Genomic DNA, 25821 nt, shown 5'->3' with positions numbered 1-25821 from the left:
ATTGTTTTCAAGAACCCAGCTTGAAATGTCTTGGGCTTGACCTGAACAATTGTGTTTAATCTGATGTCCATGACAGTACTCACGCAAAGAAGAAATGCTTGATAACGCCATTTATTCGTTCGAGCTCTGAACTAATCATGAAATTTGCTCAAATGAATTTTTTCCCCCTTCGTTATTCTTATTCTTCGTTATATCCCATTCTCATGTTTTATATTAACTTTTTGTCCAGAGACAAAAATTGCTGAAAGTATATTATAGTATTAAAATGATGGAAGTATCGGATTAGTCGAAATAAAATTGATGAAAATGTTATTAAATGGAGGTATTATGTTAATTAAGAAATAATGCTTCCCCCATATCTCAAAAATTCTGATAAGCGATTCAAAACCCAAAGTTAAAGGCCTAAATAATTGCTTTTTAAAAATAGGAAAAATAAGAAATATGAACAATACAAAAACACAAGAATCGTATTCATAAGAAATGTTTTATTTATCTCTCATGTATTATATTAATAAATAATACTTCACAGGACATGGATATAATGCATTAGTCGTTCATATGTGCATCATTTTCAACAGCTTATAGTATTTTTAAAACAGTAGCACGTTTTTCATCTAGTCTAACCTGATTTTCGTCCTTACTTACCAGGCCCACCTAAAAATTCAGAGCCTTCAGGCTCGGAATAATAATATGGCCTTTTCCTTCCTGGAGGATAAGATATCTGGAAACTTCCATCAATGAAATCCTTTCTTAAAATAGGTCGAATCCTCTGCCCGTTATATATGAACTCCCGATTGGGATTCAGTAGCATATTGCCATTTGGCATCCCACCAAACATTTCTTTCCACCTTCTGGATTGAGGACTGATAACGAATTTTGAAATTCTTTTTTGAAGTTCCATAGCCATTTTGTTTTCCGGTGTATCTTCAATCTGTGGATGGTTTTTGAATGCGAAGCTGCCATCGCTCGAAGGTAGAAAGTTTGGGCGGAAATGATAGTAGTCTGGGTTCCGATCAACAACGTTCGCTTCATGGGAATCCGCGTAGTCTTCACTGCTAGATGTTACAGGCAAGTCTATAAAAAGATACATAGCATAAATAGGAATCATGAATAATTTATAGAAAATGACAGTCATTAGAATATTGCAAAATATAACGCGCCAAGTAAAACACTCTTTAACAATGAAAGCTATTAGACTTTCCGAGGTTAATCACTACGAAGCTTCCGAAGGTGACCAAACCCATGGCCAAAACAATATGTGCAAAGTGGTGCATTTTGTAATTGGCTACAACTCTCAAAACAACACAAAGCAGTATAAAGCAATGACGTGTGTACCCCCAATATTTGCAAACACAGCTTGGTACACATTACGCGTCTCTGAGTTTTCAGGCATTTGTCATCAACGAATTCTATGTTACTCGCTTGTTGGAATTTGATGTACACATGCTGCCGAATTCGTGTCACTTCATGCTCCTCTGTGGCCCTTATTTTAACATCCGTAACAATTTGCAACTAATTTTGGTATTTTCTCGTAAATTATAGTAGCTGTTGCTAAAGATTTGTGTTGTTTAGGTAGTTGTAAACGACTCTTGTCCAAAGCGCTTGTCGATTTACGTTGAAACTGGATCATATTTTGGTAAATTCCTATTTCTTTCCTTCTATTTCTTAGGTCTATTTCTTACGCAGCATAAGATTGACAATTCATTTGGCTAATCGTATAATATACTTTATACGCAAATATTGCAAGCCCATGCGGCATTTTAAAAGCCCTCTTCAGGGGGTTGTGGGTGATTGCAGAATGCCATGTTTTGCACTTGTTGTTTTGTTCATACCTCCTTCATGTCCTTGAAAATTCGATTGCAGCTAAAGTAGGCGATTGTGTTTGATTCACTAAAAGTGCCTCTACTGACATATATATATATATATATATATATATATATATATATATATTATGCATACATCTTATATATTTTCACACTAACCCAATATAATCTGAAAATTAATATGAGCTCTTTTTATGAACGGCAACCAGTGCCGACTTGCGTTTGAAACAGTTCATACAAGTTACGCTGTGCGAAATGCACGGGCATGGCGCTAAGACCGTAAAAACATTCCACAGAGGAAAATGTAAAATATCAAGTATTCTTTCGAGTCCAAAGTGTGAGATTAAACTGCTGGCGATTGATGCGGATGTTAAAACAGTTATACATCATAGTATGATTCTTAAGGGAAGTTTTCGACGTCGCTGATTATTGCGGCAGTTGAAACATCGATCCCCCACCACGCGGGCCTCAACTAAAGTATCCAAACGTCTCTGATTGGTGCGGCGATGGGACATGCAACCCTTTAAACCCCGACCAAGCAGTCGGTCAACATCTTCATACAGCACCAGTCAATCACAATAGTCATTTTTGTACTATTTTTCAAATAATAAGCTCGCTGTAGTTTATTTTTTGAAAATGTCGGTTGAATTTCGAAGTGGCAAACAGATTGTTGTCTTAATCGAAGTGCCTAGCTACCAAATAAATGACGCGAAATTACCATCTAATCGACAAGTTCTTGCAGTCTTGTTTTACAATATTCGCGTAGTTTAGCTCAGTATCAGTGAAAGTGCAAATCTTATGATTCGGGAATGTATTATATTTTGGGAAAAGGAAAGCATTCCCACAAAAGCATTTCCTAACTGCATGAAGAAACTCGTTGATTTATATTATGTTTGGAGAGAGCTTCAAAAAATTGCATGAAAATTCAGGACTTTTTAAAAGCCGTGAAAATAGTTTTGAAAAGAGAGCTGGACAACTTATTTAATATTGCTCATGCTGATGTTTTTAAAAGAAGGAAAACAGAAAAAGACAAAATATTTTTGATAAAACAAAGAGAGCCAGGGCGCTTAGCCGTTGTAGACAAAAAGTTAGCGGATAATGAAGAAAGGGCAAGGCAACGGAAATTAGAAGAAGAAAAATAAAGCGGGGACAAAGTTGCATTAGCTTCTTCTTCACAAAAAGTTTGCCTCCCTAATGATCCAGACGAAGAATAAGAGATTGGGAGTTCTGGAGTCAACTTGCAAAAGGTTTCGCTCACACGTTAGTCTGAAACGCGTTCCAAAAGAGGAAGAAAGAATCTAATTACTTCTAAATGAGTTGCAGCTTTAGACATGCCAGCTAAGCATAAGAGACTCCATTTATATTTTTCAGGTGGTCGTAGAAGCATTGGGTCTGAGCTGTGATGAATTTCCAATAAACAAATCCTCGATTCAACGAATTAGAACACAGATGAGAAAAATCAGAGCAGAAGGTATACAACCTTATTTTCAGAAAGATGTGCCTGACGTAGTCACAGTTCATTGGGACGGAGAGCTGTTACGAGGCTTAGATATGAGAAGTTCAAAAGAAGAACGCCTGCCAATACTCATTTCATTTGATGATACAGAACAACTTCTTGCAGTACCAAAATTGGAGAGTTCTTCTGAGAAAGATCAAGCTGAAGTCGTTTGAAATGCACTCTGTGATTGGGACCTTAATGGCAAGGAACAATAATGTGTTGTGACACAACAGCTTCGAACACACTGGCCGCTTCAATGGAGCTTGTGCCCTTTCGGAACAAACTTACAAAGGGAAATGTTACTTTCCCCTTGACGCTATGATGTTTATGGGTTGGTTCTTAAAACTGTGTTCGAAAAGTCAAACAAGTCGTAGCAGTCCAGATATTCCGCTCTTCAAGCACTTTCGAGGCAAATGGAAAAACATTGATTCAAATAAGATAGAAGTCTGGACAGATTTCGTAATACAGCAGTTTTCTGATATGAAAATTACATCTTTGCTAACATTTATACAATGGAACTAGACAAAATTTTCGTAAGAGATGATTATCGCGCATTGATCGAACTATTTCGCTAATATTTGGGAAAAGCTAAATATTTGGGAGAAGAGCCAGAGACGAAAATAAAAATTAGGCCTTCTAGACCTATGTATCAGGCAAGATGGATGGCAAGACCGATGAATTCTTTAAAAATATGAGCTTGCTTCAGTCTCAGTTCAAAATAACCGCGAAGGACAAACAAGCCCTTCAAGATGTCTGCTTGTTTATTGTTACAGTATATGCAAAACCTTGGTTCGAATGCACAGTGGCGATAAAAACACCTCGCCAAGATTTATGCTTCTTGAAGACGTTAAAGAATTACGAAAACGTTGACACAACAGTTTCTAAAGCAGTGTTAAGAAAGTTTAGCCAACAAATCAAATAAGTTTTTATCAAATAAGTTTTTGGCCATGTGAGGAAACAGTCATGTTATCACTCTTTGATAATGAAGTTGATAACCAAATAAAGAAGAAAACGGTTGTCAACTTTCAAAGAACAGCAAACATTTGTCATCTCGACTAAATATCGACTACAGTTTTCTTCAGATAAGTGTGTCTTCATGAGAAAATAATGCTGCTTATGCGGAAGCTAAAAGAAAAGTTAGTCGTCTAAAGGTTTTAAATGACACTGCTGAAAGAGCTATCAAATTGATGCAAATTTTTACGAGTTAATCACAGCCGAAGAAGATCAAAAGAAATTAATCTATATTATGCAATAACAGGTACATCATTCAACAATAGGTACATAATGCAGATACGCTTTAGCCAATGACGATGCAGGTGCGCTTTAACTAATCACGATGATTTAAAAACGAAATTAACCCTTTGCACTCGAGTGGTGCCTCTCAGGCACCACTGCATGTGATGCGATAACTCGAGCTGTGCCTGAGAGGCACCATTCGAATCGATGTGTTTATCTGTGTTTGACCTAAGGAATATCGCTTGAGAGATCTACTTGGCCTTTTGTAGATCATATTACGAGGTGTCTGAATAGCTATAAGGATGTTTTATCTCAAATAAAGGTTGTCTTTGCAATGCTTATGCGATTAAATGTCTTATCTCAAAAATACTTGCCACCGCGGGTAGGACTCTGTCTTCGACATCAGTTCAAACTCAACCTTCTTGCCGATCGCAGTATTTCTTTTAAAGTTACTGAGCCCAATAAGTATGGAACACGACGAAGAAGTTACTTCGAGCGAAGATAAGTTTAATTTTTCGGCAATAACGAACGAAATTACATCACTACATAGACAGCTTGCCCATGAGAACGAAGACGGAAGTGATAAAGATAGTGACGACGTTAGAGGAGCAAGAAGACGAAAAATCCGAATAATCGATAGTGAATCTGGAAGCCAAAGTTATTGTACAGAAGAGACTGAACCTTCAGAATGGACAGTGTGCACAGAAAAGCGCCTCGAGCGCAAAGGGTTAACTTTGGAAACTATAACGTTTTGATTCTCTTCCAGGCTTTCTTTTGAATGCATCAGACACTTTCCCTTTCGAATTAGCTTCTGTTACACTAAGCTTTGCTTGCTTTCAACTAACGTCGAACTAACAATGTAACGTCGTCGTTTTCCTCTCTGTATTTCGTCCATTGTATCTGCGTTAAGATGTAGAAAATTTCCAAAAATGTGAAGAGTGGGTGCAGTTTGCGCCAATAATGATGTATGAAACAGAATATGCTTCTGATGAGTTATTTTGTCCAGAAATAAATTGCATCAAATTCTCACGATGGGTGCGTTTGAATGCAACAACGCAATTAACGCATTCTGCACACCACCACCTTGTACAACCCTCGTTCATGACTGAAGTACATGTATATTCTATCGCATCCTAAAATATTACAAGTATAAAAGAGTCGACAGGTTTCTATGAACTTGTTTGCGTTTCTATTGGTATACAGAAAGAAATATCAAAATTAAAAGGAAAATTTACGGAGCTATTGCAAATTTCAATTAGAATTTTGATTTATATATTTTTTATTTAATACCTCTATTAGAAGAATTAGAATTTTGAATTTATTAATGTGGTGAAATTAGTGCCAGACATAAACTGGCTGCAGCAGTTCTGTCTGGTATCTTAAAATAGCAATTACATGATATCCGAAAACAAGTACAGTCAAAAGTCTTTAATCCGGACTTCCATAAACCGGACCTCAAGCTACAAACTTTCTGTGCATGCGTCAACGCATAATGTATAACGGACGGTATAAGCTAAGCTCTAATTATCTATTTCAGTTAATGTTGCAGATTGCGTTGTTCTAATTGGATCCGACTTCTTATTTTTTGCAGACTGTTAGAGCAATTTTATAGAAGTAAGCTTGAACTTTCGATTATGTCAAAAAGAATTTCCGATTCTGGAGCTACCAAAGGATCTACAAAGCGAAAGCATGTTTCGATGTCCATCAAACAAAAAGTGGAATAGCTGCAAAAAATGGATAAAGGCATATTCTTTGATTCTCTAATCATTCCGAAATATGTTTATCAATTGCACGCTGCTCTGCGGGAAAGGGGGGAAACGACGCGGCGCGCAATGAACTGGAAGTTGATCTGTCAGCACTATCCTTATCTTCAAAGCAGATGTTTTTATTTTATTCCGCTTATGACTTCTTGCAAAATGTAGTATTTCATCTCGATGTACTCCGTCTTTGATATGATTTAAATCGAATTCCTCGTCATTATAAATATCGCGAATACACATCAAATAGTTTTCTGTTTGCAATTTTCTAATTTCGACTATGCGTAATGTATGCTTTACGCATGCGCGCGTTGAAAGAAATGTTTAATAAAATAAACAAATAAATATTAAGCTTTTTTTTTTTTTTTTTTTTTTTTTGTAAATTTTGATACTCTTTAGATCATAATTGCTCTTTATTTCATAAATTACGGTTTCATATTTTTAATTTTATAATTTTTGCATGCCATCTTACCAGATTTAAACTGATGATCTATAATCCGGAAAAACCGATAATCCGTAATCGCTGAAGTCCCGATGAGTCCGGATTAAAGACTTTTGACTATACTAAAAGAAGGAATGCCTGTTTTGCAAAAGTTTGATTTGTAGATTTAATAACTATGGTTTTATAGATATTCCAGAATTTCATATTCTGGAAAAATTTCATTATCGATGAAGGAAAAAAAAGGAACCTGTTGTATATACACATGCCAATTTCTGAAATGGCATAGCATTTAGTATACTTTGAGAAGTCTTTGGATAATCAATTAGAAATTCTTATTAAAATTTAGTACAATTGCAATTAAAAAGTACATACAATTGCTATTACGTCTTTTGCAGCAATCGATGTTTTATTACCGCTTACCAAAATCGTCTAAAAAATGTGCGAACAGCCTCTATATTTTAAAACGATAAACAATACATATCGTACAAAATATGATGTATACGGCAAACAATAATAAAAATTCACACGAAAATTGCATAATATTTACCTAGATATCTGTTATTTCGAAGTTCTGGTGATGCCTTCACAGCAGCAAAACTGAAGAAAATATTGACGACAGCAAAATATCTCCAACTAGGACTCATTTTAACTGACCTTAAAATAAAATTTATTATTAGATTTCATTATAGGCACATTTATTTTAAGTACTAAAATGAAAATCATATTTAACACGCAATAAATTTAATACATATGACTGTTGAAATTTTATCAAATATAATCATATATTAAAAGTAAATGTGAGTTATTGGAAGAATTGAAGCAACAAGAGTCAGACTAAATTAATAAATTTGCACGACTAGTTTCGAAGGTTTAAATGTAGAGCTTGCTTCTTCAGCTGCAGAAGTCCAAATAACGAAAAAAAGCCAATGATGAAACAAGGTAAGGCGATAAGAATCAGAGGATGGAGTCAAGCTACTGGCGCCCTCTGTTGATAAAAATTAAAACAACTATGACATAATGTTTCTCTGTAACTTATATTTAGTTTGGATGTATATTCCCCTCTATTCGGATGTAGGATCGTATTTTCTTTGGCAACATAAACTCTACTAGATCCTATTATCCTGGCGACTTCTCTCACAGCCGTAAATGACACCAGCATAAGAAAAGGGTAAAAATAACCTTTTTATTTATTATTACACAAACACTGAACAGAAAAGGCACTTACTTTGTGCTTACAATAACATCAACAACTTGCGGTGGAACTTAAGAATCGTTACACAAGAATTCAAAGCTAAAGAATAGTGCTGTACTAAGACCTTTAATTTAAGGCTAACTAGGTTGTCCCAAGAACCTACCCGACGTGATAATTGTTTAAATGGCTAAAAAGGCGTATAACAATTCCGCGTAACAGCAAGAACAGACTCCTAACGTACGCTGGCCAGCGAAAACACGCTCTGAATAAACTCCAAGATTCACCCATTTAAGAACTCACTTCTTTTAAATTTGCATCCTGGCGAGGAAATGCGAGAGGAAGTTGAGGAGTTCAGAAAAGATAACAAAAATTTGAATAATCGGTTAACTGAACTAAGGGAAATCCTACACGGGAGCTTATGTATCTGCTGCTTCTAACGTGCTTTATACGCCAAGAAATTTAATAAGGTTTGCCTTTGTTCAATTGAAAAGTGGCTGTTATTCACGACCCAGAATTTTTAATACAGACGTTCATGATTGAAAAAGAAAATATGAAATCACAATAAATAGCAAGATTATAGTGGAAAAAAATAATAAGAATTTTTTTTTTTTTCATTGAGATGAGTTTTTAATCTACTGGTTAAAAAGCGATTAATTCTTAAAAGTTCTTGCCATGTATTTTTTACATAATATTCCTAAAACGGGATAGAAATATTTACGCAGCATTCCTACAATTTACTTGATATGAATCTGGAGACAGATAGATCGATGCACAGACTTCAAATCAAAAACTAAGACATTTACATAGGGTGTTTGCACATTTTAGAACGATATGGATAACAAATTTTAAAAAAGCTAATCTTTTGGAATAAAAATTTCTAGCAAAAGCTTGTTATGTGAAATGAATAATATCGTCCGCTACTTTTAAATTTATTCTTCTTTCAAAATGTGGCGTGTAAACAAGCCATGGTCGAAGGATGTATTTTTGAGCTTTCCGACGAGAATTATTCCTATTGCGCATAATTCAAAAACGTTGCGAAAATGCATAGTATTGAAATTTCTAAGTGCAAAATAAGCAGTATTATTAATCCGAAAGAGAAAAAGGTTCAATCATCACTTTTACGTGGTATGAAGACTTTGAATGAAAAGGTATGTGTTGATAAAAAGAGAAAATGCGGCGACGCAGAAATGAATTGCAGAGTCCTTAAATACATCTCTAGCAACAATAAATAAAATAATCTCTAGCAACAATAAAGTAAAATTAAGATTTACAGCTTAAAAATGCTAAAAAATATAATGTTCACCAGGTTTTGCCGAGTCATGTGGCTTTTTTTCCCAGTCAGAACGTAACATGATTACAACACATTGATTGGTGTCTTTCGACTCTCACTGTGTTGGATTATTCTTGCGCATTGAAGTTTTAATGTTATTACTTTATGATTTTGTGAATTAAAATTCCTACTGTAGAGGCATTTATGATATGGAACGAAAAAATTTCCCCATTAAATTCTACCGGATTCTGTCGCGTGGTCTGGCTCGGGGATGATATTTGCTATTAAGGATATCGGACTTTCGACGAAAATCGGCAAGAATTTATTAGCAAGGAAGTTTACACTTTAAATGACTATGTATACGCCCTGCATCAAATATTAATACTTCTGGACATAAGAACCAAGGATTATATGTGTCAAATCGAAACGGATTATCCGGCTCTTCGGTTGGACTATCAAAAAGAACGCGGATTTGCTGAAAGACTTATGGGATGTTTCTGAAGGTAAAGCGAGACTCTTTTGGTGCTTCCAATCCTGACTTTACAAATTGTTCCATCACTGCTGTTATAAAGCTCAAAATTCGAAATGATGTTAAAATTAGTAGTTCTAATGTAATTTTTGTAAAACATTAATGTCGCAAATAAAGGTGTCTTAGATAATGACAAAGGTATTGTTAAACCTAAAAGATCTTCTAAGAAAATGAGCAAGCGGTCAATAAATGACTTACATGATGCGGATGGTTTCATCCAACCCAAACGTACGTATGGCTTTTCTGAAAATTTTCTGATATCGTGTTTTAAATATTACGAACTCAACACATTAGCATAGCCGCAATCAGAATTCGTCTTCTTCTATATGAATCTAATGGCTATTATGCATCATCGCTGCTCTGTTTTTCTCCTTGCTATTACATTTTCACATGAACTTTATAAGCGATAAACTAACCCAGTGGACGGGGCGCGCGTCACCGACATGTCGACAAGAAAGAGTAGGGACGATCTGGTTTACTTTAATACTCAAACCTATGGCGTGTGTATCACTTAACTCGTTTTAATTATTAAATGTCATACGTTGTATAGTGATAAGATTATGAAAGCCACAGTTTTTTCCAAATAGGATTTAAAATATCTCATTAAAGCACTCTTTACTGCATTTCGCGCATTTTTTTCACGCGTAATTCTTGTACAAACATCTTTATTTTGGTAAATCGGTAAAAACTCTAGGCACAAAATTTATGAACTTAATTTTGCGTTCAAATAAAGTAAAATTAAATAAGATTGATAGCACGTGATGCTTTGAAATAAATAAGGTAAAATTAAACAGGATCTGATAATTTTTTTTAAAAAAATAAATGACCATTTTCAGGCAGTGATTTTCAAAACTATAATAACATTACAAAACAGTCATTTATTTGATTGTATCATCATTAACTTATTAACATTAAAGTGGAATATTTATTTTAGTAATTTATAAAATTCCGAGCATAAAATTTTCTGAGTGTAATGAAGGGGAAAAAAGGTAAAATAACATCTAGAAGCACTCAGATTTTATATTACGCCCAAAAGGAACCTTTTTTTAACGTTTTGTGTGTTACCTATATTTATTGAATATCATGTTCGTCGCCCGTAAACCACATACATTTGAAAACAGCATACCTTTAGAATTTCCGCACTGGAGATAAAACTGTTATTTTCTGTACATTGCTCGCTCTAAATTCGTTGAGTTTGTTAATCAAAAATTCGTTAAAGTTTTACAAAATATGAAATAGATTAAATCAAATTTGAAATTCGGCCGCCCAGATGCCCATGTTCGGGTGGAGGATTGCATTATTCAAAATTTGATGGCTCTAGATACTGTCGTTTTTGTCACAGTGCGAGAAACATACATGTATGCAGATTCTTCATTTTTTAATTTCTTTAAATATAATACAGGGCGATAATATTTGGTAACAACAATTTGCAAGGAGACACGGACATTTATAGTAAAACAGCGAAAAAAGCCGCTTCGAAACTAACAGCCTTTCTAGGCTACCGCTCTTTTAGGCTAATAAATTAAATTAACAGTAAATAAAAAAAATCTTCTGCAGAACTAAAAATAAATTTTAAAAAAATAATCACTATAAAATACAAGCGAAATTAATTATTACGGTTAAATACAATTTTAATATTAGAATTAAATGTATAAAATTTTTTAAGGAGTAAAAAATGTTTATCACTATGATGTATTATGAAATATAATTGAAATAAAATTCCTTAATATAGAAATAAATAGAAATTGCGCTTTAATACTCATCTATAATTTTAAAAAACAGCACAATTTAGAATTTTGAACACAACTTTCAAAAATTCGTTTTTAAATATTTTAGTATTTTTTACTCATTTACACCAATAAAAAGCATTAAAACTGCAAGAGAAAATTGCTTGATTGAAATTTTCTATTAGTTCAGATTTAAAATATTATTTTCTAAAAGAAGTACCGTAATTTCGCACGTATAGTCCGCACGCAAGATTTTATATAAAAAAAATTTCAAAAGTCGTCAGATAGTCCGCACCACCGGATAGTCCGCGGACTATACGTCCGAAATTACGTTTTTTTAATACGGCAATATCCCCATGCTTTTTAAACACATCCTTTGCGCCAATTTCTCACCGCTTTCTCGTCCACTTCAAAATAACGGGGTAAAATCCTAGTATACGGTGCAGCCTTGGCGCGACTTTGAAAATTATCGCCAACACCAAAAATGATCCAAAGAACGTCTATATATATACTATGCACTATATACTATGTGTGTATATATAGTATATATACTATATATGTAGTATATACTATGTTAAACTATATATTTTTTTTAAATGACCCGTTAACTACTCATCGTATATGTCCCGTTTTTACTGCTCATCATAAAGTCGCCAAAAGTAGCCAAATCCCGTGTGCACCGAATACTAGGATTAAACCAATAACGGCCCGCTACTCTATTTCCATCTTTTTTCTGGCGATGTTTCATCAACGTTATCGAAGATGAAATACAAAATACTGTGCAACGTGCTGTACTCGTCATAAGTGGTAATGAAATGTGACCTTCGACCCCACTCACTCGGTGTTGCCAAACCACCGAGTAAACGAATTTTTTTTTTTTTGTACTCCAGGTACTTGCTACTATGGCTCCTAAAAACCGAGCTGACGCATCAATTACTTTTCCCCCTCCCGGCAGTTGCGCTAAAGCAGTGCGAAGGATACTGGGATACAAGACTCTGGTTGCGCTAAGTGAGTGTTCATACAAGACTTTCTTTGGCTCATATCCCGGCATCGCTTGATGCGCCAGCCTGGATTTTAGGAGCTTTACTTGCTACTACTCATTCGTTCTGCACTATGCTCTATGGTTTACTATCGATACGATACATACGAATGTTTTCTTGGAATCTCGTGCTTTTTTTATATTTGATCATCGGCAGTTCACGATAACGTGTTTTTTAAATTTCAACGATTTTAACCGTGAACAACCAGCGTATTATCAGCACTGGTGGATAGTCCGCAGCTTCAAAAATTCGCATTTTAAACACAGATAGTCCGCGGACTATACGCGCGAAATTACAGTAGTTAAAAATTTCTTTACAGCATAGGAAAAGCTAAATAATAAAAAGAAAATAAAAATAAAAAAAAAAAAAAACAGCCCTGAAAGTATTCAATAGCTTTATAATTATTTGGAACGTTAATTATGCTTGATAAATATGCTAATTTTTAAAAAATCAATCTCAATTTCAAAAATAAAAATATGTAAAAATTCTAATTTGTGAAATGAGGTGCTAACAACCAGCTTTTTCTTGTAAATTATACACTCTGCAATAGGCAACCACTGCTAAATTTCTGCAAGTCGTCCCTACTCCTCCGGATGTGATCAAGGTGACAGACGGGAACGCCTCAGACGAGGGAGAAAACCCAATTGGTTTAGTCTATTTCTTATAAGGTCCATGCATTTTCAATTATTACGTCATCAGAGCTGCGCAGCCCATGCAAAATGGAATGATCTAGAAATGACGCAGTTCAGAGAAGTTATTACGATTTTTAGAACAGAGAAGGAGAAATAAAGTTTTACCTTTAGTTTAAATTATAATTTTGATTCACATATTTTTATCTTACAAATATATATATATGATATATTCAGGAGCAGGAATTTGGATGGCGTAGTAGAAGTGTTGATCCATAATGACTAGGAAATTGGAGGCGAATGCAGATTTAAATCTTCATTTTTACTTCCTTGTACGAAGTAAAAAGGAAGTATTGTAATCGCGAAAAGTTTCAGGCAGCATATCTCAACGAAAATATCCATTTTGACCGCTATCGAATGCAATTTAACGATGTTTTTCCGGGATATCTGTACGTAAGGACAGAATAAAACACTCTTTTCCTACAAAAAAATTATAAAACTGCTTTAAAATGAATTCTGAAGAGAATTTTTCGTGGCGTCTGTACGAACGTATGTACGTACGTGCGTACTTACGTATCTCGCATAACTCAAAAACGAGTAGCCTCAGAACGTTGAAATTTTGTATATAGGACTGCTATAACATGTACATGTGCACCTCGTATTTTGGTTGCAATAGGCAGCACCAAACACAGATATTATATAAATATAAATATATTTATATATATTAATATAAATATAAATATATTTACATATATATATATATAAATATATTTATATATATATATCCACTCTGTTACCCGGCTCAGTGATCTCAGTTTGTAAATTGTACTTTTTTTTCCTTTAAAAATGATTGAATTATGTTGTTCTTATCTTCCGGTTGAGGTTTTTATGCCTTTAGTAAATCTGTGTGCAATATTTTTAGAATTATCAACAATTTTAAAGTTGTTTAAGTGCCGCTAAGCCTAATAATTTCTCTGATGGCGGTCATTGCTTGTTTACATTTGAAACAGCAAAGTAGTGGATTTGTTGCTAATCTGGAGAAACATAGCTTCGCAACAACAAAGAAACGCCTTCATTTATTATTGCCAATTAAATCATGCTTAATCCTTTCTGGAATTTTTTCGAGGAAATAAGTGTTTAAGATTTACTTCGTAATTTTTAATACAGATATTTTGAGTTTTTATGTGTTTTTGCCTTGTCGCGAAGTTAAAACTGAATTAATTGAATGAGAAATACTCAATCGTCTGTGAAAAACTGTTTCTTTTTTTTTGTTTTGTTTGCTTAATTTTTTTTATACAGCGTTCTAGCTTTATTATAGTATTTGAATAGAACATGTTGCAACGATTAGATAATTCTTTAAATGACATAAATTTTGTGCATTCTGAGTTATAATATGAACGAAATATAATACTGTTAAGTGAACCTAGTGCCAGAGTGTCGCTATGGTAAACAAAATGAATTTTAAATAATGCATTTATTTTATTGTGGTTTATGCGGTGTTGGCGAAGTAAGTTTAATTCAATCTAATAACGTTAAATGAAATGCAAGATAAAATGCGGATAATTTAATATTCCGTACAAGGAAGTCATGTGGTGTACACATCAGATTTTTTATTTTAGCAAACATGTTGCGGCGACAATCAAGTTGGCACATTAATTGTGCCTATTCCCAGAGATTTTACATTTTAGATAAATTTGCAATAAGAAAGAAAGAGCAGACAGACTGCAGTGCGGCCAGGCCTTGCATAGAAAGCAAGTACGTAATGTTCAGGATGAAATCTGAAGTCAGACTGAGTTAGTTTTGGTTCTCAAAGCATTTTGATTGGATAGTTAATATTGCTGTAAAATTATTATTGGTTGCTTGAGTTTTAGCTCAATTTACATCACTAGAATTACGTAATATGATATAGATTTTTCTCGAAATGACGCAGTGGAAACAGAAGTTGTTATTTTTAGAATACAGAAGGGAAATTCACTTTTAAGTTGCTTATTTAATCTTTTACGCATTCTTTATTTTTTTTACATATATATATAAGCGGTGAATCGTAATCGGTGAATGTATATATACAATTATTTACGTTCTGTGTCTTTAATTAATTAATTTTTCAGCAGCATTTTGCGCAGAAAATATTTTAAATCTCTTTGTTTAAAAATTTCTACTATACCCACCGCCCTTACCAGGCTTAAAAGTCACTACCTGGCCTTTAATTTTCGCAGTCGTTGGTTGCAATCATATACTTCCAATTACAGAAGTGTCGACAATTTTCATATATGGCATTGTCAAATTAAAAAAAAAATGGGCAAATAACGAAATCTAATTTTTAATGCGGTCTTTCTGTTTCTGTATTTATATTTGGGAAAGATTTAAGACTTGTTATGAAAAAATAAAAATGCAAAGTTTGACTCCCGTAGGACAAAATTATTAATTTATTTAATTTCAAAATTTTCAAATTTTGATGTCATTTTCAACTTGCGTCGAGGAATCGTTTAATTAAATTAGAATAATTCCAAGAAATAGATTTAAATGAAGAGCAGAAAAAAAAATTATATCATTTAATAGGCTATACAAAAAAGTCATGTGAAGACCACATCAGATTTTTTTTTTTTTTCTTTCTTTTTCTTTTTTAATTTCATAAATGTCGTACACTTTGTCATGCTGTATGAAGTGTAATTAAATCAAAGAAAAGCCGTAATATTGTAGAATAAATGAAAAAAAAAATAAATATGATTTTAATTTCTTTCTATCTTTTTTCTTCCCGCTTCTGACTGTAGATGAAAATCGTAAGCGGTGAATGATATTATGCTGGAAAAGAAGAATCTTAAAAGTTTAAACGAGGAAGAAAAAGTATCGAAAAAATTGGTTTAAAAAGTCATATTGATCCAGAATGTTATGTTATTAATTTTACCTTTATTAGAATTTTTATTGCTTCTTCCAAGCTTCAAACAATAGGATCAAAACTTTCCCTTAAAATTATAAAAGCTTAAAAGAATTCGTTTTTTTTTTTTTTTTTTTTTTAATGGAACAACTTTTCACTTATGCTATTATTTTATTTGTCTTTTGAAGAAGTTATGTGTGTGGTTTTCAGCTCAGCCTACTTTATTATTTGACGTTTATTAATTTTACCTTAAATACACTGCAGTATTTTAGAATAAACGAAGAATAACTAAAAAGTTCTAAGAAAAAGGCTGTCATGACCACGAACCACTTTTCTTGAGGGAGGGGGGGGGTTATTGTTCCACCTAGTAGTCTAAAGCTATAAAAGTATTGTTTTTTTTATGTGATTTTTTTTTTCACAACAATTATTTTTTTCGATAAAACACGCTAAAAAGGAAACTGCATATTTTTTCAGTTAGATTACTTTCTTCTTAAATTAAATAAAAAAATTGCTTATATGAAGTAACTAGTGAGAACTTTTAATTTAAATGTACGTGCTCTCTGTCTTCTTTCCCAACAATTTTTTACCGTGTTATTTTTAAAAATATTAAAAATTTTATTTAATTAATAGCCTTAGTTATAACTGAGCTTTTCTATTCAATTGGATCTTAATTAAAAAGAACAGGTCACGGAACATTGTAATCAATAACCTTCTTTTTGAAAATTATTACCAGAGATATCTCAGATACCCTATAGTTTGCAATATTATCCATTTCTTAAGAAAGGAAAATTTATTTTAAAGAGTTCATTGTTAATTATAATTAACAGAAATATACTGAACTCCATTTATTTTGATCGGTTGTCCTAGACAGGTAAATATAGCTTGTTAATTCGTTTATTTTTCTTATTACTTGTTTTACTTTTATTCACGTAGTTTGTTAATATCTTAAATTTATCAGGAATAGGGAATATAAACACTCAATAATATGTACGATGCTGTTAATTATATTATTTTACATCACTAAAAATATCTTAATTTCTTTTTAGTTTAGGAAAAAGGACTTAATTTTGGTTAAGACTTTCTTTTTGTTTGATTTTAGTAAATATATCAACTTAAGTTTTCTTTCTTGGATATTTGACGATGATGAAGAATGTAATCTCACTTCAGGTATCAAATGTATAATTCAAAATTTTAAAAAAAATCTGAAAGCTTTAAGATTTTATATTAAGCCCAAAGGGGCTTTTTTTTTAACGTTACGTGTAACCTTTATTTATTAAATAACATGTTCTTCATATTTAAACCATAAAATTCAATTCAACAGTTGTATAACAAATAAATTCAGGTATCGAATGTACGAGGGCTATCCAGAAAGTAGATTACGTTTTGGAATAAAAAAATAAACAAAGTATAGGAAACAAATTTTATTATATACAGATGAAAGCCACACTCAAATACTACTTTTCTACATAGTCACCATACAAATTAAGGCATTTATCGTAGCGATGTACGAGCTTGGAAATTCCTTCGTCGAAAAATTCGGCTGCCTGCGCCTTCAACCACTTCGTTACCTCTTCTTGCCTTCCATCTTGCACAAAACTTGTGGTAACCAAGCTTTTCGCTGATGATTTCGTGCAACAAACTTCGCGAAATTTGTGGAAAACTCAAAGAAAGTTCCGTTATTGTGAAATTTCGATTTTCACGGACTTTAGCATCGACTTTTTCGAGAAGTTCGGCGGTCACTATGCTGGGTCTCCCACTTCGATCTTCGTCGTGAACATTGGTTCGGCCATTTTGAAATCTTATGACCCACTGACGCACTCCACCTTCAGTGATAATGTTGTCCCCATACACTTCACGAAGCTGCCGATAGATTTCTATCGGTTTACAGTTTTTTGCAGTCAGAAACCTTATTACTGAGCGCACCTCGCAGCTCGCGGGATTTTCAATTAACGCAGACATTTCAAACCGTCACAGTATCTGAACGGAGCACAGCACGAACCTCTCACTAGCACGGCTAGATGCAGACTGAGCTGCGCAACGCTCTGACCCCAAGATGGCCGCGCTAGCCCCGCCCCTAGCGGACACAGACGGAAACGTAATCTACTTCCTGGATGGCCCTCGTATAATTCAAAATTAAAAAAATCTGAAAGCTTTAAGATTTTATATTAAACCTAAACGGGCTTTTTTTTTTTTTTTTTTTTTTTTTTTTTAACGTTACGTGTTACCTTTATTTATTAAATAACACGTTCTTCGTATTTAAACCATAAAATTCAATTCAACAGCAATATCACAAAATATTAAAAAGGAGTATATCATTAGAATTTCCAATACACAGTCTCGGGCGCTGGAAATTTAAAAAAAAAAAAAAATCGTACAGTGTCGCCATTGCTCGCTTTGAAATCGTTAAGTTTGTTAATCCAAAATTCGTTAAAGTTTTACAAAATATGAAGTATATAATAAAACAAAGTCCAAATTGGAATTTGGACTTCCAGATGTCCATATTCGAGTGATGGATTGTGTTATTCAGAATTGGACATTTCTAGGATACCGTTGTTTTTTCACACCTCTAGGTACCGTGGTTATTCAATGCAGATTCTTTATTACTTAATTTCTTTCAATATAATGCAGGGCTGTAATATTTAGTGGCAACAATTTGAAACGTGAAACACCGGTTTTTAGTGATCGACACAAAATGCCAAAACGAAATTAATAGCCATTCTGGGCAAATTGCCCACTGCTATTTCGAACAGCATATTTTAAATATATGTTTTTATGTTCTGCGTCTTAAATATCTCAGCATTAACTTTAAACCAATAGGCCTCTGATAATTGTTTAGCTTAAAACTACTTCCTGTATTAAGCTAGAATCATAAATAAAGGTAAGGTTGCAATAATTTTTAAAATTTTTTTAATATTAAATTTTTAATATTAAATTTCTGAGTAATTAGATTAAGTTGAATTTCAGATTACTAGCATTTTTTAGATATCAATATTTAATTTCCCCCCCCTAAATTGTAATTTTTAGTTGAAATAAAATGTAATGCACTAAAAAATAAAATTTTCTCGTATTCTGCAGAAAAATTGCAATCTTATTATTCGGAATTTAATCCCAAATCTGTATGTCTGATTTCAGAACCTGAGACGTAAAATAAAAAAGCGTTTAGAATAAAAACATTTATTAGAAAGAACGCCGAGTAATAGTGGAAATTTTTAATTTCAGCTCATCGCCATTTGAAACAAAAATAAAAGTTTATAACGCATACAAACATACTAATCAGGCTTTCGAACATATCTTCTAACGTAAAACTAGCTTAACATTAACAAAATAAAATGGCCATATCTTTCAAATTTAAATCACAGAAAGAAGTGTTTGTAATGTGTGTGCGTTAAAAGGAGGATTAGTTTTGAATATTTGCATCCAGGGTACTTCATTGATAAATAATTAATAATTTTAAATAATTAATAATAATAGTTAATAATTTTTTTAAATAATAGTTAATAGTTGAAAAAATTTAATTCTTTATAGAACCTCATTGATGAAAAATTTATAATGGTGATTTTCACTAATATTTTGTTCTTGTTTCAGTCACCAAACGATGATTTAACGAAACGAAATAAATCATTCGATTAATGCAGAGGAAGATTACAAACAATGAAAGTCAAGCAATTTTTACAAGTAATAATTTTTTTATTTAAAAAAATGTTCTGTATATTTTTGATGTATCGGAAGAAATTTAAGGAATTAACAGAAATCACTAGAAAGGAAATACTTATATCAAAACTAGGAGGTATTTGCTGAGCTTAAATATATGTATTTTAATTTTGAGAACTGATTTTTAAATAATATCCATCACATTGTAGCAGTTATCTGACAACTAAATAATAAGACGCGTAGTTAAAACTTAATTAGTTCTTAGAACAAGTCTTGAAAACAAATTGTGTGCGATAGCGATAACAGATGGCGCCACAAGTATTCGCTTGAAAGGATGCAAAATAACTGCAGTTTGTTTCAGATGGCATAACATGTGTGCCAAGTTTAAAAGATACGATATAGTTTTTCCTCGTTCTTCCACAAGAAGTTGTTCGCAGTTTAACACTTTCTGATCAGTCCCATGTGGTCTAGTGGTTAGGATTCCTGGCTTTCACCCAGGCGGCCCGGGTTCGATTCCCGGCATGGGAAGGCAGGTTCCATGGTGTAATGGTTAGCACTCTGGACTTTGAATCCAGCGATCCGAGTTCAAATCTCGGTGGAACCTGATTTTTTAAAATCCATTTATTTAAAAATAAATTACGAATCACATTTACACTGCACAAAGTTTAGGAATATTCTGTTTTATTTTACAATTTTTCTCATGAATAAATTAGTATAAAAAGTTAATTCGCCGGAAATTGTATTGTGTTAGAATAAAATTCAGAGGTTTATCAAAGACGGAAATGCATTAAAAAAAATGTATTACTTGTAACGAAGGGGGGTGATTTTTTTTAAATATATTTTCTGTTTTTTTAATCATTTTACATAGATTAATGAACTGTTATTGAAAAAGTAAAGGAACCCATTTATTTAAAATAAATTTATTATTAAACGAATATCCGTTTATTTAAAAATAAATTACGAATCACATTTAGACTGCACAAAGTTTAGGAATATTCTGTTTTGTTTTACAATTTTTCTCATGAATAAATTAGTGTAAAAAGTTAATTCGCCGGAAATTGTATTGTGTTAGAATAAAATTCAGAGGTTTATCAAAAACGGAAATGCATTAAAAAAATTGTATTACTTGTGACGGGGGGGGGGAGGAAGGACCTTTTGAACTATAGCCAAGTAGAGTAGTTTTGTTGTCATTTTTATTAAACCATTTTATTCACCGAAGCAAAATACAACACTCATTTTTTTTTCAATAACATTTAAAAATTGTTATTCATTTTCCTAAATAAGCAACGCATTTCTGTTAAAACAGTGAAAATGTATCTGTATTTAATGCAGTTTAGTTTAATTGTATACATATTTTTCTTCTCTGATATGCATGGTATCTCATAATTCATAGAGCATTTATATTCATAGAGAGGTCATTGCATGGTATTCATTTTAAATATTTTTGAAATTTTTAACGGTAATTATTTTTTTAAAATAATGACTGTAACCTTAAGTTTTCCGATAACATAATTTTCAATTTTGTATCGTTATTAACTAAGTGCTCTTTTTTTCCTACTTCTTTTTTTCTTTTTTTTTTTTAATTCACGTAGTCAAAAGCCCTTCAGAAATGTTTCAGTTTTACGAATTATTCATGTTTCATGTTCTTGCGGCCGTGCGGTAAGAGTATACGTATAATGGATAATAAACATTGCGAAACTCACTCCAGAAAATTTCGAAACCAATTTTGAAACAAAGCTGTTAGATCGGATTTTTGATAAAGCGAATAAAAAAAAAAAAAAAAAAAATGGAAAAGAAAGGAAGAAAAAGAAGAAAGAAAAATCTGAAAGGATTCTGATTTTAAAGTCGCACCAGAAAGTTTTTAGATTTCTTATGGTCGCTGAGTTGGCATTCTAATTTGCTTTTGAACTCATTCCTGCTAATACAACTTTTTTTGTCATTTTAACTTTATTACTAAGCATGGCTTTCGTCGCATATACCTTCCATAAAATTCAACAGTATAATCACCAATTATTTAAAAACAGCATATCCTTACAATTTCTGATAAAATGATACCGTAAATTTTCTCTCACATTTTTGTTTTAACATTGAACTTGATCATTCTGAGATTTTCTTCTTTACACCATATCAAAAAAATAATCATACAAACGAAAGTTTCTTTGTAATTTTTAGCGCAATTTACCAATTTTTGGCTGTTATTCAAAAGCACTTTGATTTTTTTTTTTTTTTTTTTTTGAGGGGGGGAGAGGTCGTAACTAACATCAAAGATTTTAAAATCCTTCATTATTAAAATTCTTCGCTGTTAACAGCATCACGATTTTAAGTAAGCATGAGATGAGATTTTTAATTCGCAAAAATTTTAGTGAATTTAAAGTAAATTTAGGCTTTGAAATAGCAAAAGGGAAAGAAAAAAATTGTCTGAAAGGGTATGAAGTAGTAGCCTAAAAGCGCTCTTTTGAACTGTAATATGATTTGTTAGCAGAGGTTATCAATAGATATGGCCGGGTGGAATAACATTTTATACAATACTAGATGAACACCCATTTAAATTAATATGGGAACGTATATTCTGTATATTTGAAAAGTAAAAAAATATAGTACGTAATTCTATAAAACTACAGAATGTTTTTAATTAGATAGATCATGAATTAAATGCATTTTTATTTAAATCAATCTGATTAAAAGGTAAAATAATAATATTCTTAAAAACTGCATCTATTGGTTTGAAATAGTTTAATTGTTTATCCATAACAGATTTACTTTGAAAGATAGATATCTTACATTTTGTCGAAAAGCAACAGACTCGAATGAAAAATGTTTTGAGATTAATGACCTTTTTTGGGCTGAAATTTATGTCACGCATACTTCGTTTTATAACTTTCCAGCGTTCAAAGGAGTTGATTTTCTTTCTTAACTATTATTTCGCATTCTTTAAGTACGAGTAATTGTAATATATAAGCACTGTAAGATACATGGCTTTAGTTAAATGCATTTAGTAAAAAGTTTTTAGTTACCGTAGTATTCAGGGTGACGAGGGACAAAAAATAAAATAAACTGGGACAAAGCAATTTTTTTTATAACTTTTGTGCATACTTTCATATACTGCAATGATAATACAATTTTTTTTATAACTTTTGTGCATACTTTCATATACTGCAATGATAATACAATTTTTTTATAACTTTTGTGCATACTTTCATATACTACATTTTTTTTTGGGGGGGAGGGTTGTTTGTCTGCGTCGGGTGTGCTGCGTTAACCATGAGGCCGATTATTGTCTTCCAGGAGGGTTGCAGCATACTCGTAAACTAAACTACAATGATAGTAATAAAATTAATAGGAAATATGCTCCTTTAGCTCAAATGATATCTATAATAGGGTTAACAATTGACTCTATTGTGCCTATATCTTTTACTTCTATATTGTATCAATATTGCACAATCGTATGTTTTAAAATCTCTTTATACTTCTTTGAATTCACCATTCTGTCACTAGGAACTAGATTTCCAGTGCCATCTGCAGTGAAAAAGGCTTAAAATATCTAATTTTGAGGGCATTTTACGATTTGCTGGATATGTTGAAGTCTTACTGATTCATTCTCCTTCAGCGTTTGAATATATAACCATGAACAAATAAACGAGTCTCATTGCTGAAAATGACTTTTTTTCCAGTCACTTATAGTCCAAGATTTGTACTTTTATGGCCTACAGTAATCACTTTGCTTCATTTGACGTCTCAAAAGTTATTTTTAATAGATTTACTTGCCTTCCGACTAGCAGTGAGAAGTCTATGCTGGACGTTTGAAGGATGAATATTAATGAAAATTGATAATGGATCTGTTTTAATATCATTGTTAGTTTTTATTGGATTACCGTATATACCCGCGTATAAGTCGACCCCCCCCCACTTCGACATAAAAAATTCGTAGAAAATAAGAAACCCGCGTATAAGTCGACCCCCCACTTCCGAAATTGATCGAGAAACTTCGAAAAAATGTTTTCAATATCATCTGAGGAAAAAAAGTAAATATACGATAAAAAATACCTTGGTAAATAAACAAAATCAAAATCCTTCAACGTCCGATTCATGGTCAGATTCGCCAAACATTTCATAGAACGCTTCTGTCGTCATTGGCTCATCATCATACATATTTTCAGTCTCGAACTCTGTATTGTTACAATCACTACTAGAGCCTTCGTCGTCATTTTCACTAATCCACTCTGTCCAATATTTTCTAACATTTACTTTGAAGGGCTTATTGAGGCAGACATCTAGGGGTTGAATGACGGATGTCAGTCCTCCCGGAATTACGGCCACAGTCGTTTTTAGGTGTTTTGAAATATTCATAACTGTTCAGTTATTGGGTGGATAAGTGACTTATTTGATAAGTCGTCCAATTTGAGTGCGGAAAGAAAGCAACTGCATTATATAAAGAAATTTTTGAACTTCCGATTCTTTTAATTTTTTATGGCCCCGCGTATAAGTCGACCCCCCCCCTCACTTTGAAGTCTTCTTCTTTTTTTTTTTTTTTTTTTTTTTTTTTTTGTCCAAAATATCTCGAGTTATACGCGGATATATACGGTAATTATACCATTTTGGAGTAGGAATCAATCAATTTTGGAGTTGTTGTCCTTTTGCTTCCACATTTGCGCTTCCTTTCGGGGCAAAATGATCCAGTTTTTATTGTGTCTCCTCAGAATTCGTGAAACGCTCGACTTTCCAATACCAGCCGCACAAGCAATATTTGTTACAGTCATGGATGTGTGATCGTTAAGTGCGATAATCCTTGGTCTGTTTTTAGGCGTTATATTGATTTTTAGTACACTAAAACGTCATGCGGGATGGTAGGAGGTCCACACCACTATCTGTTCGCTTGCAGAGAGACCGCAAAATATCATCTCAGGCAACCAGTAGCAAACCACATCCATGCATGGGCTGAAACTACACTCATGTCCATAAATTAAGGATAATTCGGAGTCACGCGGAAATCGAACTCTAAAATAAATATATCACCTGTAAAATCACTACACACATCTTCAAGAATCATATGCAAATTTCAGAAAGTAACCAGATGACCCGATGGTACGTCACAATGACGAGAGTGTAAGAGAGTTATGTATAAGGAATACAGGCAAAGAAGTAAAATTGTTCGCAGGCGCTTTATAAGCATTTCAGTGCAACAACCGAATAGTTAGGACACAAAGGACGCATTTGGATGATTTTTTACGTGGTAGAATTATCGGCCGTCCGGAATGTGGGCGTACCCAACTGGAAGTATCAGACGAACTAGGAATTCCCCAGAGTGTCATCTCCAGGCTTTGGCAACGACTCCAAGATGATGGTAATGTGAGTAGACGTTACAGCACAGGTCGCCCAAGAGTTACAACGCCGAATGAGGACCGGTATTTCGCAGTTGCTGCCAAAAGAAACAGGCGGAGCACAGCCTCAGACCTGTCTCGTCAGCTCTCTTCAGCTACTGGTACGACAATTTCAAGGCAGACCGTGTACCAGACCCTTAGGCCAGATTGGTCTATATGCTCGTAGACCTGTCAGATGCGTTCCACTTACTGCAACTCACTGTCGCCTGCGGTTAGCCTGGAGTAGAGAGCATGCATTATGGACACCGCAATAGTGGGCTTGTGTGATGTTTTCCGACGAGTCCAGGTTTAGCTTGCAATCTGATTCTCGCCGGACTTTCCTATGGAGAGGTCCAGGTACCCGTTAACACGAAGAAAACATCATTGAACGACACCGTTACGTTGGTGCAGGAGTGCTCGTTTGGGGTGGAATTATTCTGGGTTCCAGAACTGACCTGCATGTTCAAATTGGAACCATAACAAGCCAAATCTATCGGGACGTCATTCTGGAACAACATGTACGTTTGTTTCGGGGCGCCATGGGCGCTCAATTTGTGTTTACGGATGACAACGCCCGTCCTCACCGTGCAAATATCGTAAGCGAATGCCTTCAATTGGAGGATATCACCCGTATGGACTTTCTGGCATTCTCATCGGACTTGAATCCAGTAGAGCACCTGTGGGGCATGCTTGGCCGACCATCAACCTCCTCCTACATGTCTATCGGAACTTCGAAAAGCATTGCTTTTTGAGTGGTGTAATATCCCCTAAGATCAAATCGATAATTTGATACTC

At 33.4% G+C, this 25821-nt stretch overlaps 1 protein-coding gene and 2 non-coding genes across 4 annotated transcripts in view; 2 read left to right on the top strand and 1 right to left on the bottom strand.

Moving 5' to 3' along the window:
* Positions 1–465: 465 nt before the first annotated feature.
* The window catches only part of LOC118183219 (uncharacterized), a 98247-nt gene continuing 72891 nt past the window's right edge, over positions 466–25821 (bottom strand). For both annotated transcript variants that reach the window (XM_085818017.1, XM_085818018.1), the window contains exons 2-3: positions 7304–7410; positions 466–1074 (exon numbers count right to left, since the gene is read on the bottom strand). In XM_085818017.1, the coding sequence (XP_085674143.1) occupies positions 638–1074; positions 7304–7400 (534 nt within the window). In that variant the 5' untranslated portion in view covers positions 7401–7410 and the 3' untranslated portion in view covers positions 466–637. The remainder of the gene's footprint in view (positions 1075–7303; positions 7411–25821) is intronic.
* TRNAE-UUC (transfer RNA glutamic acid (anticodon UUC)) lies at positions 20126–20197 on the top strand. Its single transcript has one exon. It is a non-coding gene; the product is annotated as a tRNA-Glu (tRNA).
* TRNAQ-UUG (transfer RNA glutamine (anticodon UUG)) lies at positions 20202–20273 on the top strand. The gene has a single exon. It is a non-coding gene; the product is annotated as a tRNA-Gln (tRNA).

This window comes from Stegodyphus dumicola, chromosome 6, assembly GCF_044657685.1.
Source record: "Stegodyphus dumicola isolate Sdum_Otavi_A_Nest chromosome 6, ASM4465768v1".
Lineage (NCBI taxonomy): Eukaryota > Metazoa > Arthropoda > Arachnida > Araneae > Eresidae > Stegodyphus > Stegodyphus dumicola.
This window is presented reverse-complemented; position numbering and strand designations above follow the sequence as displayed.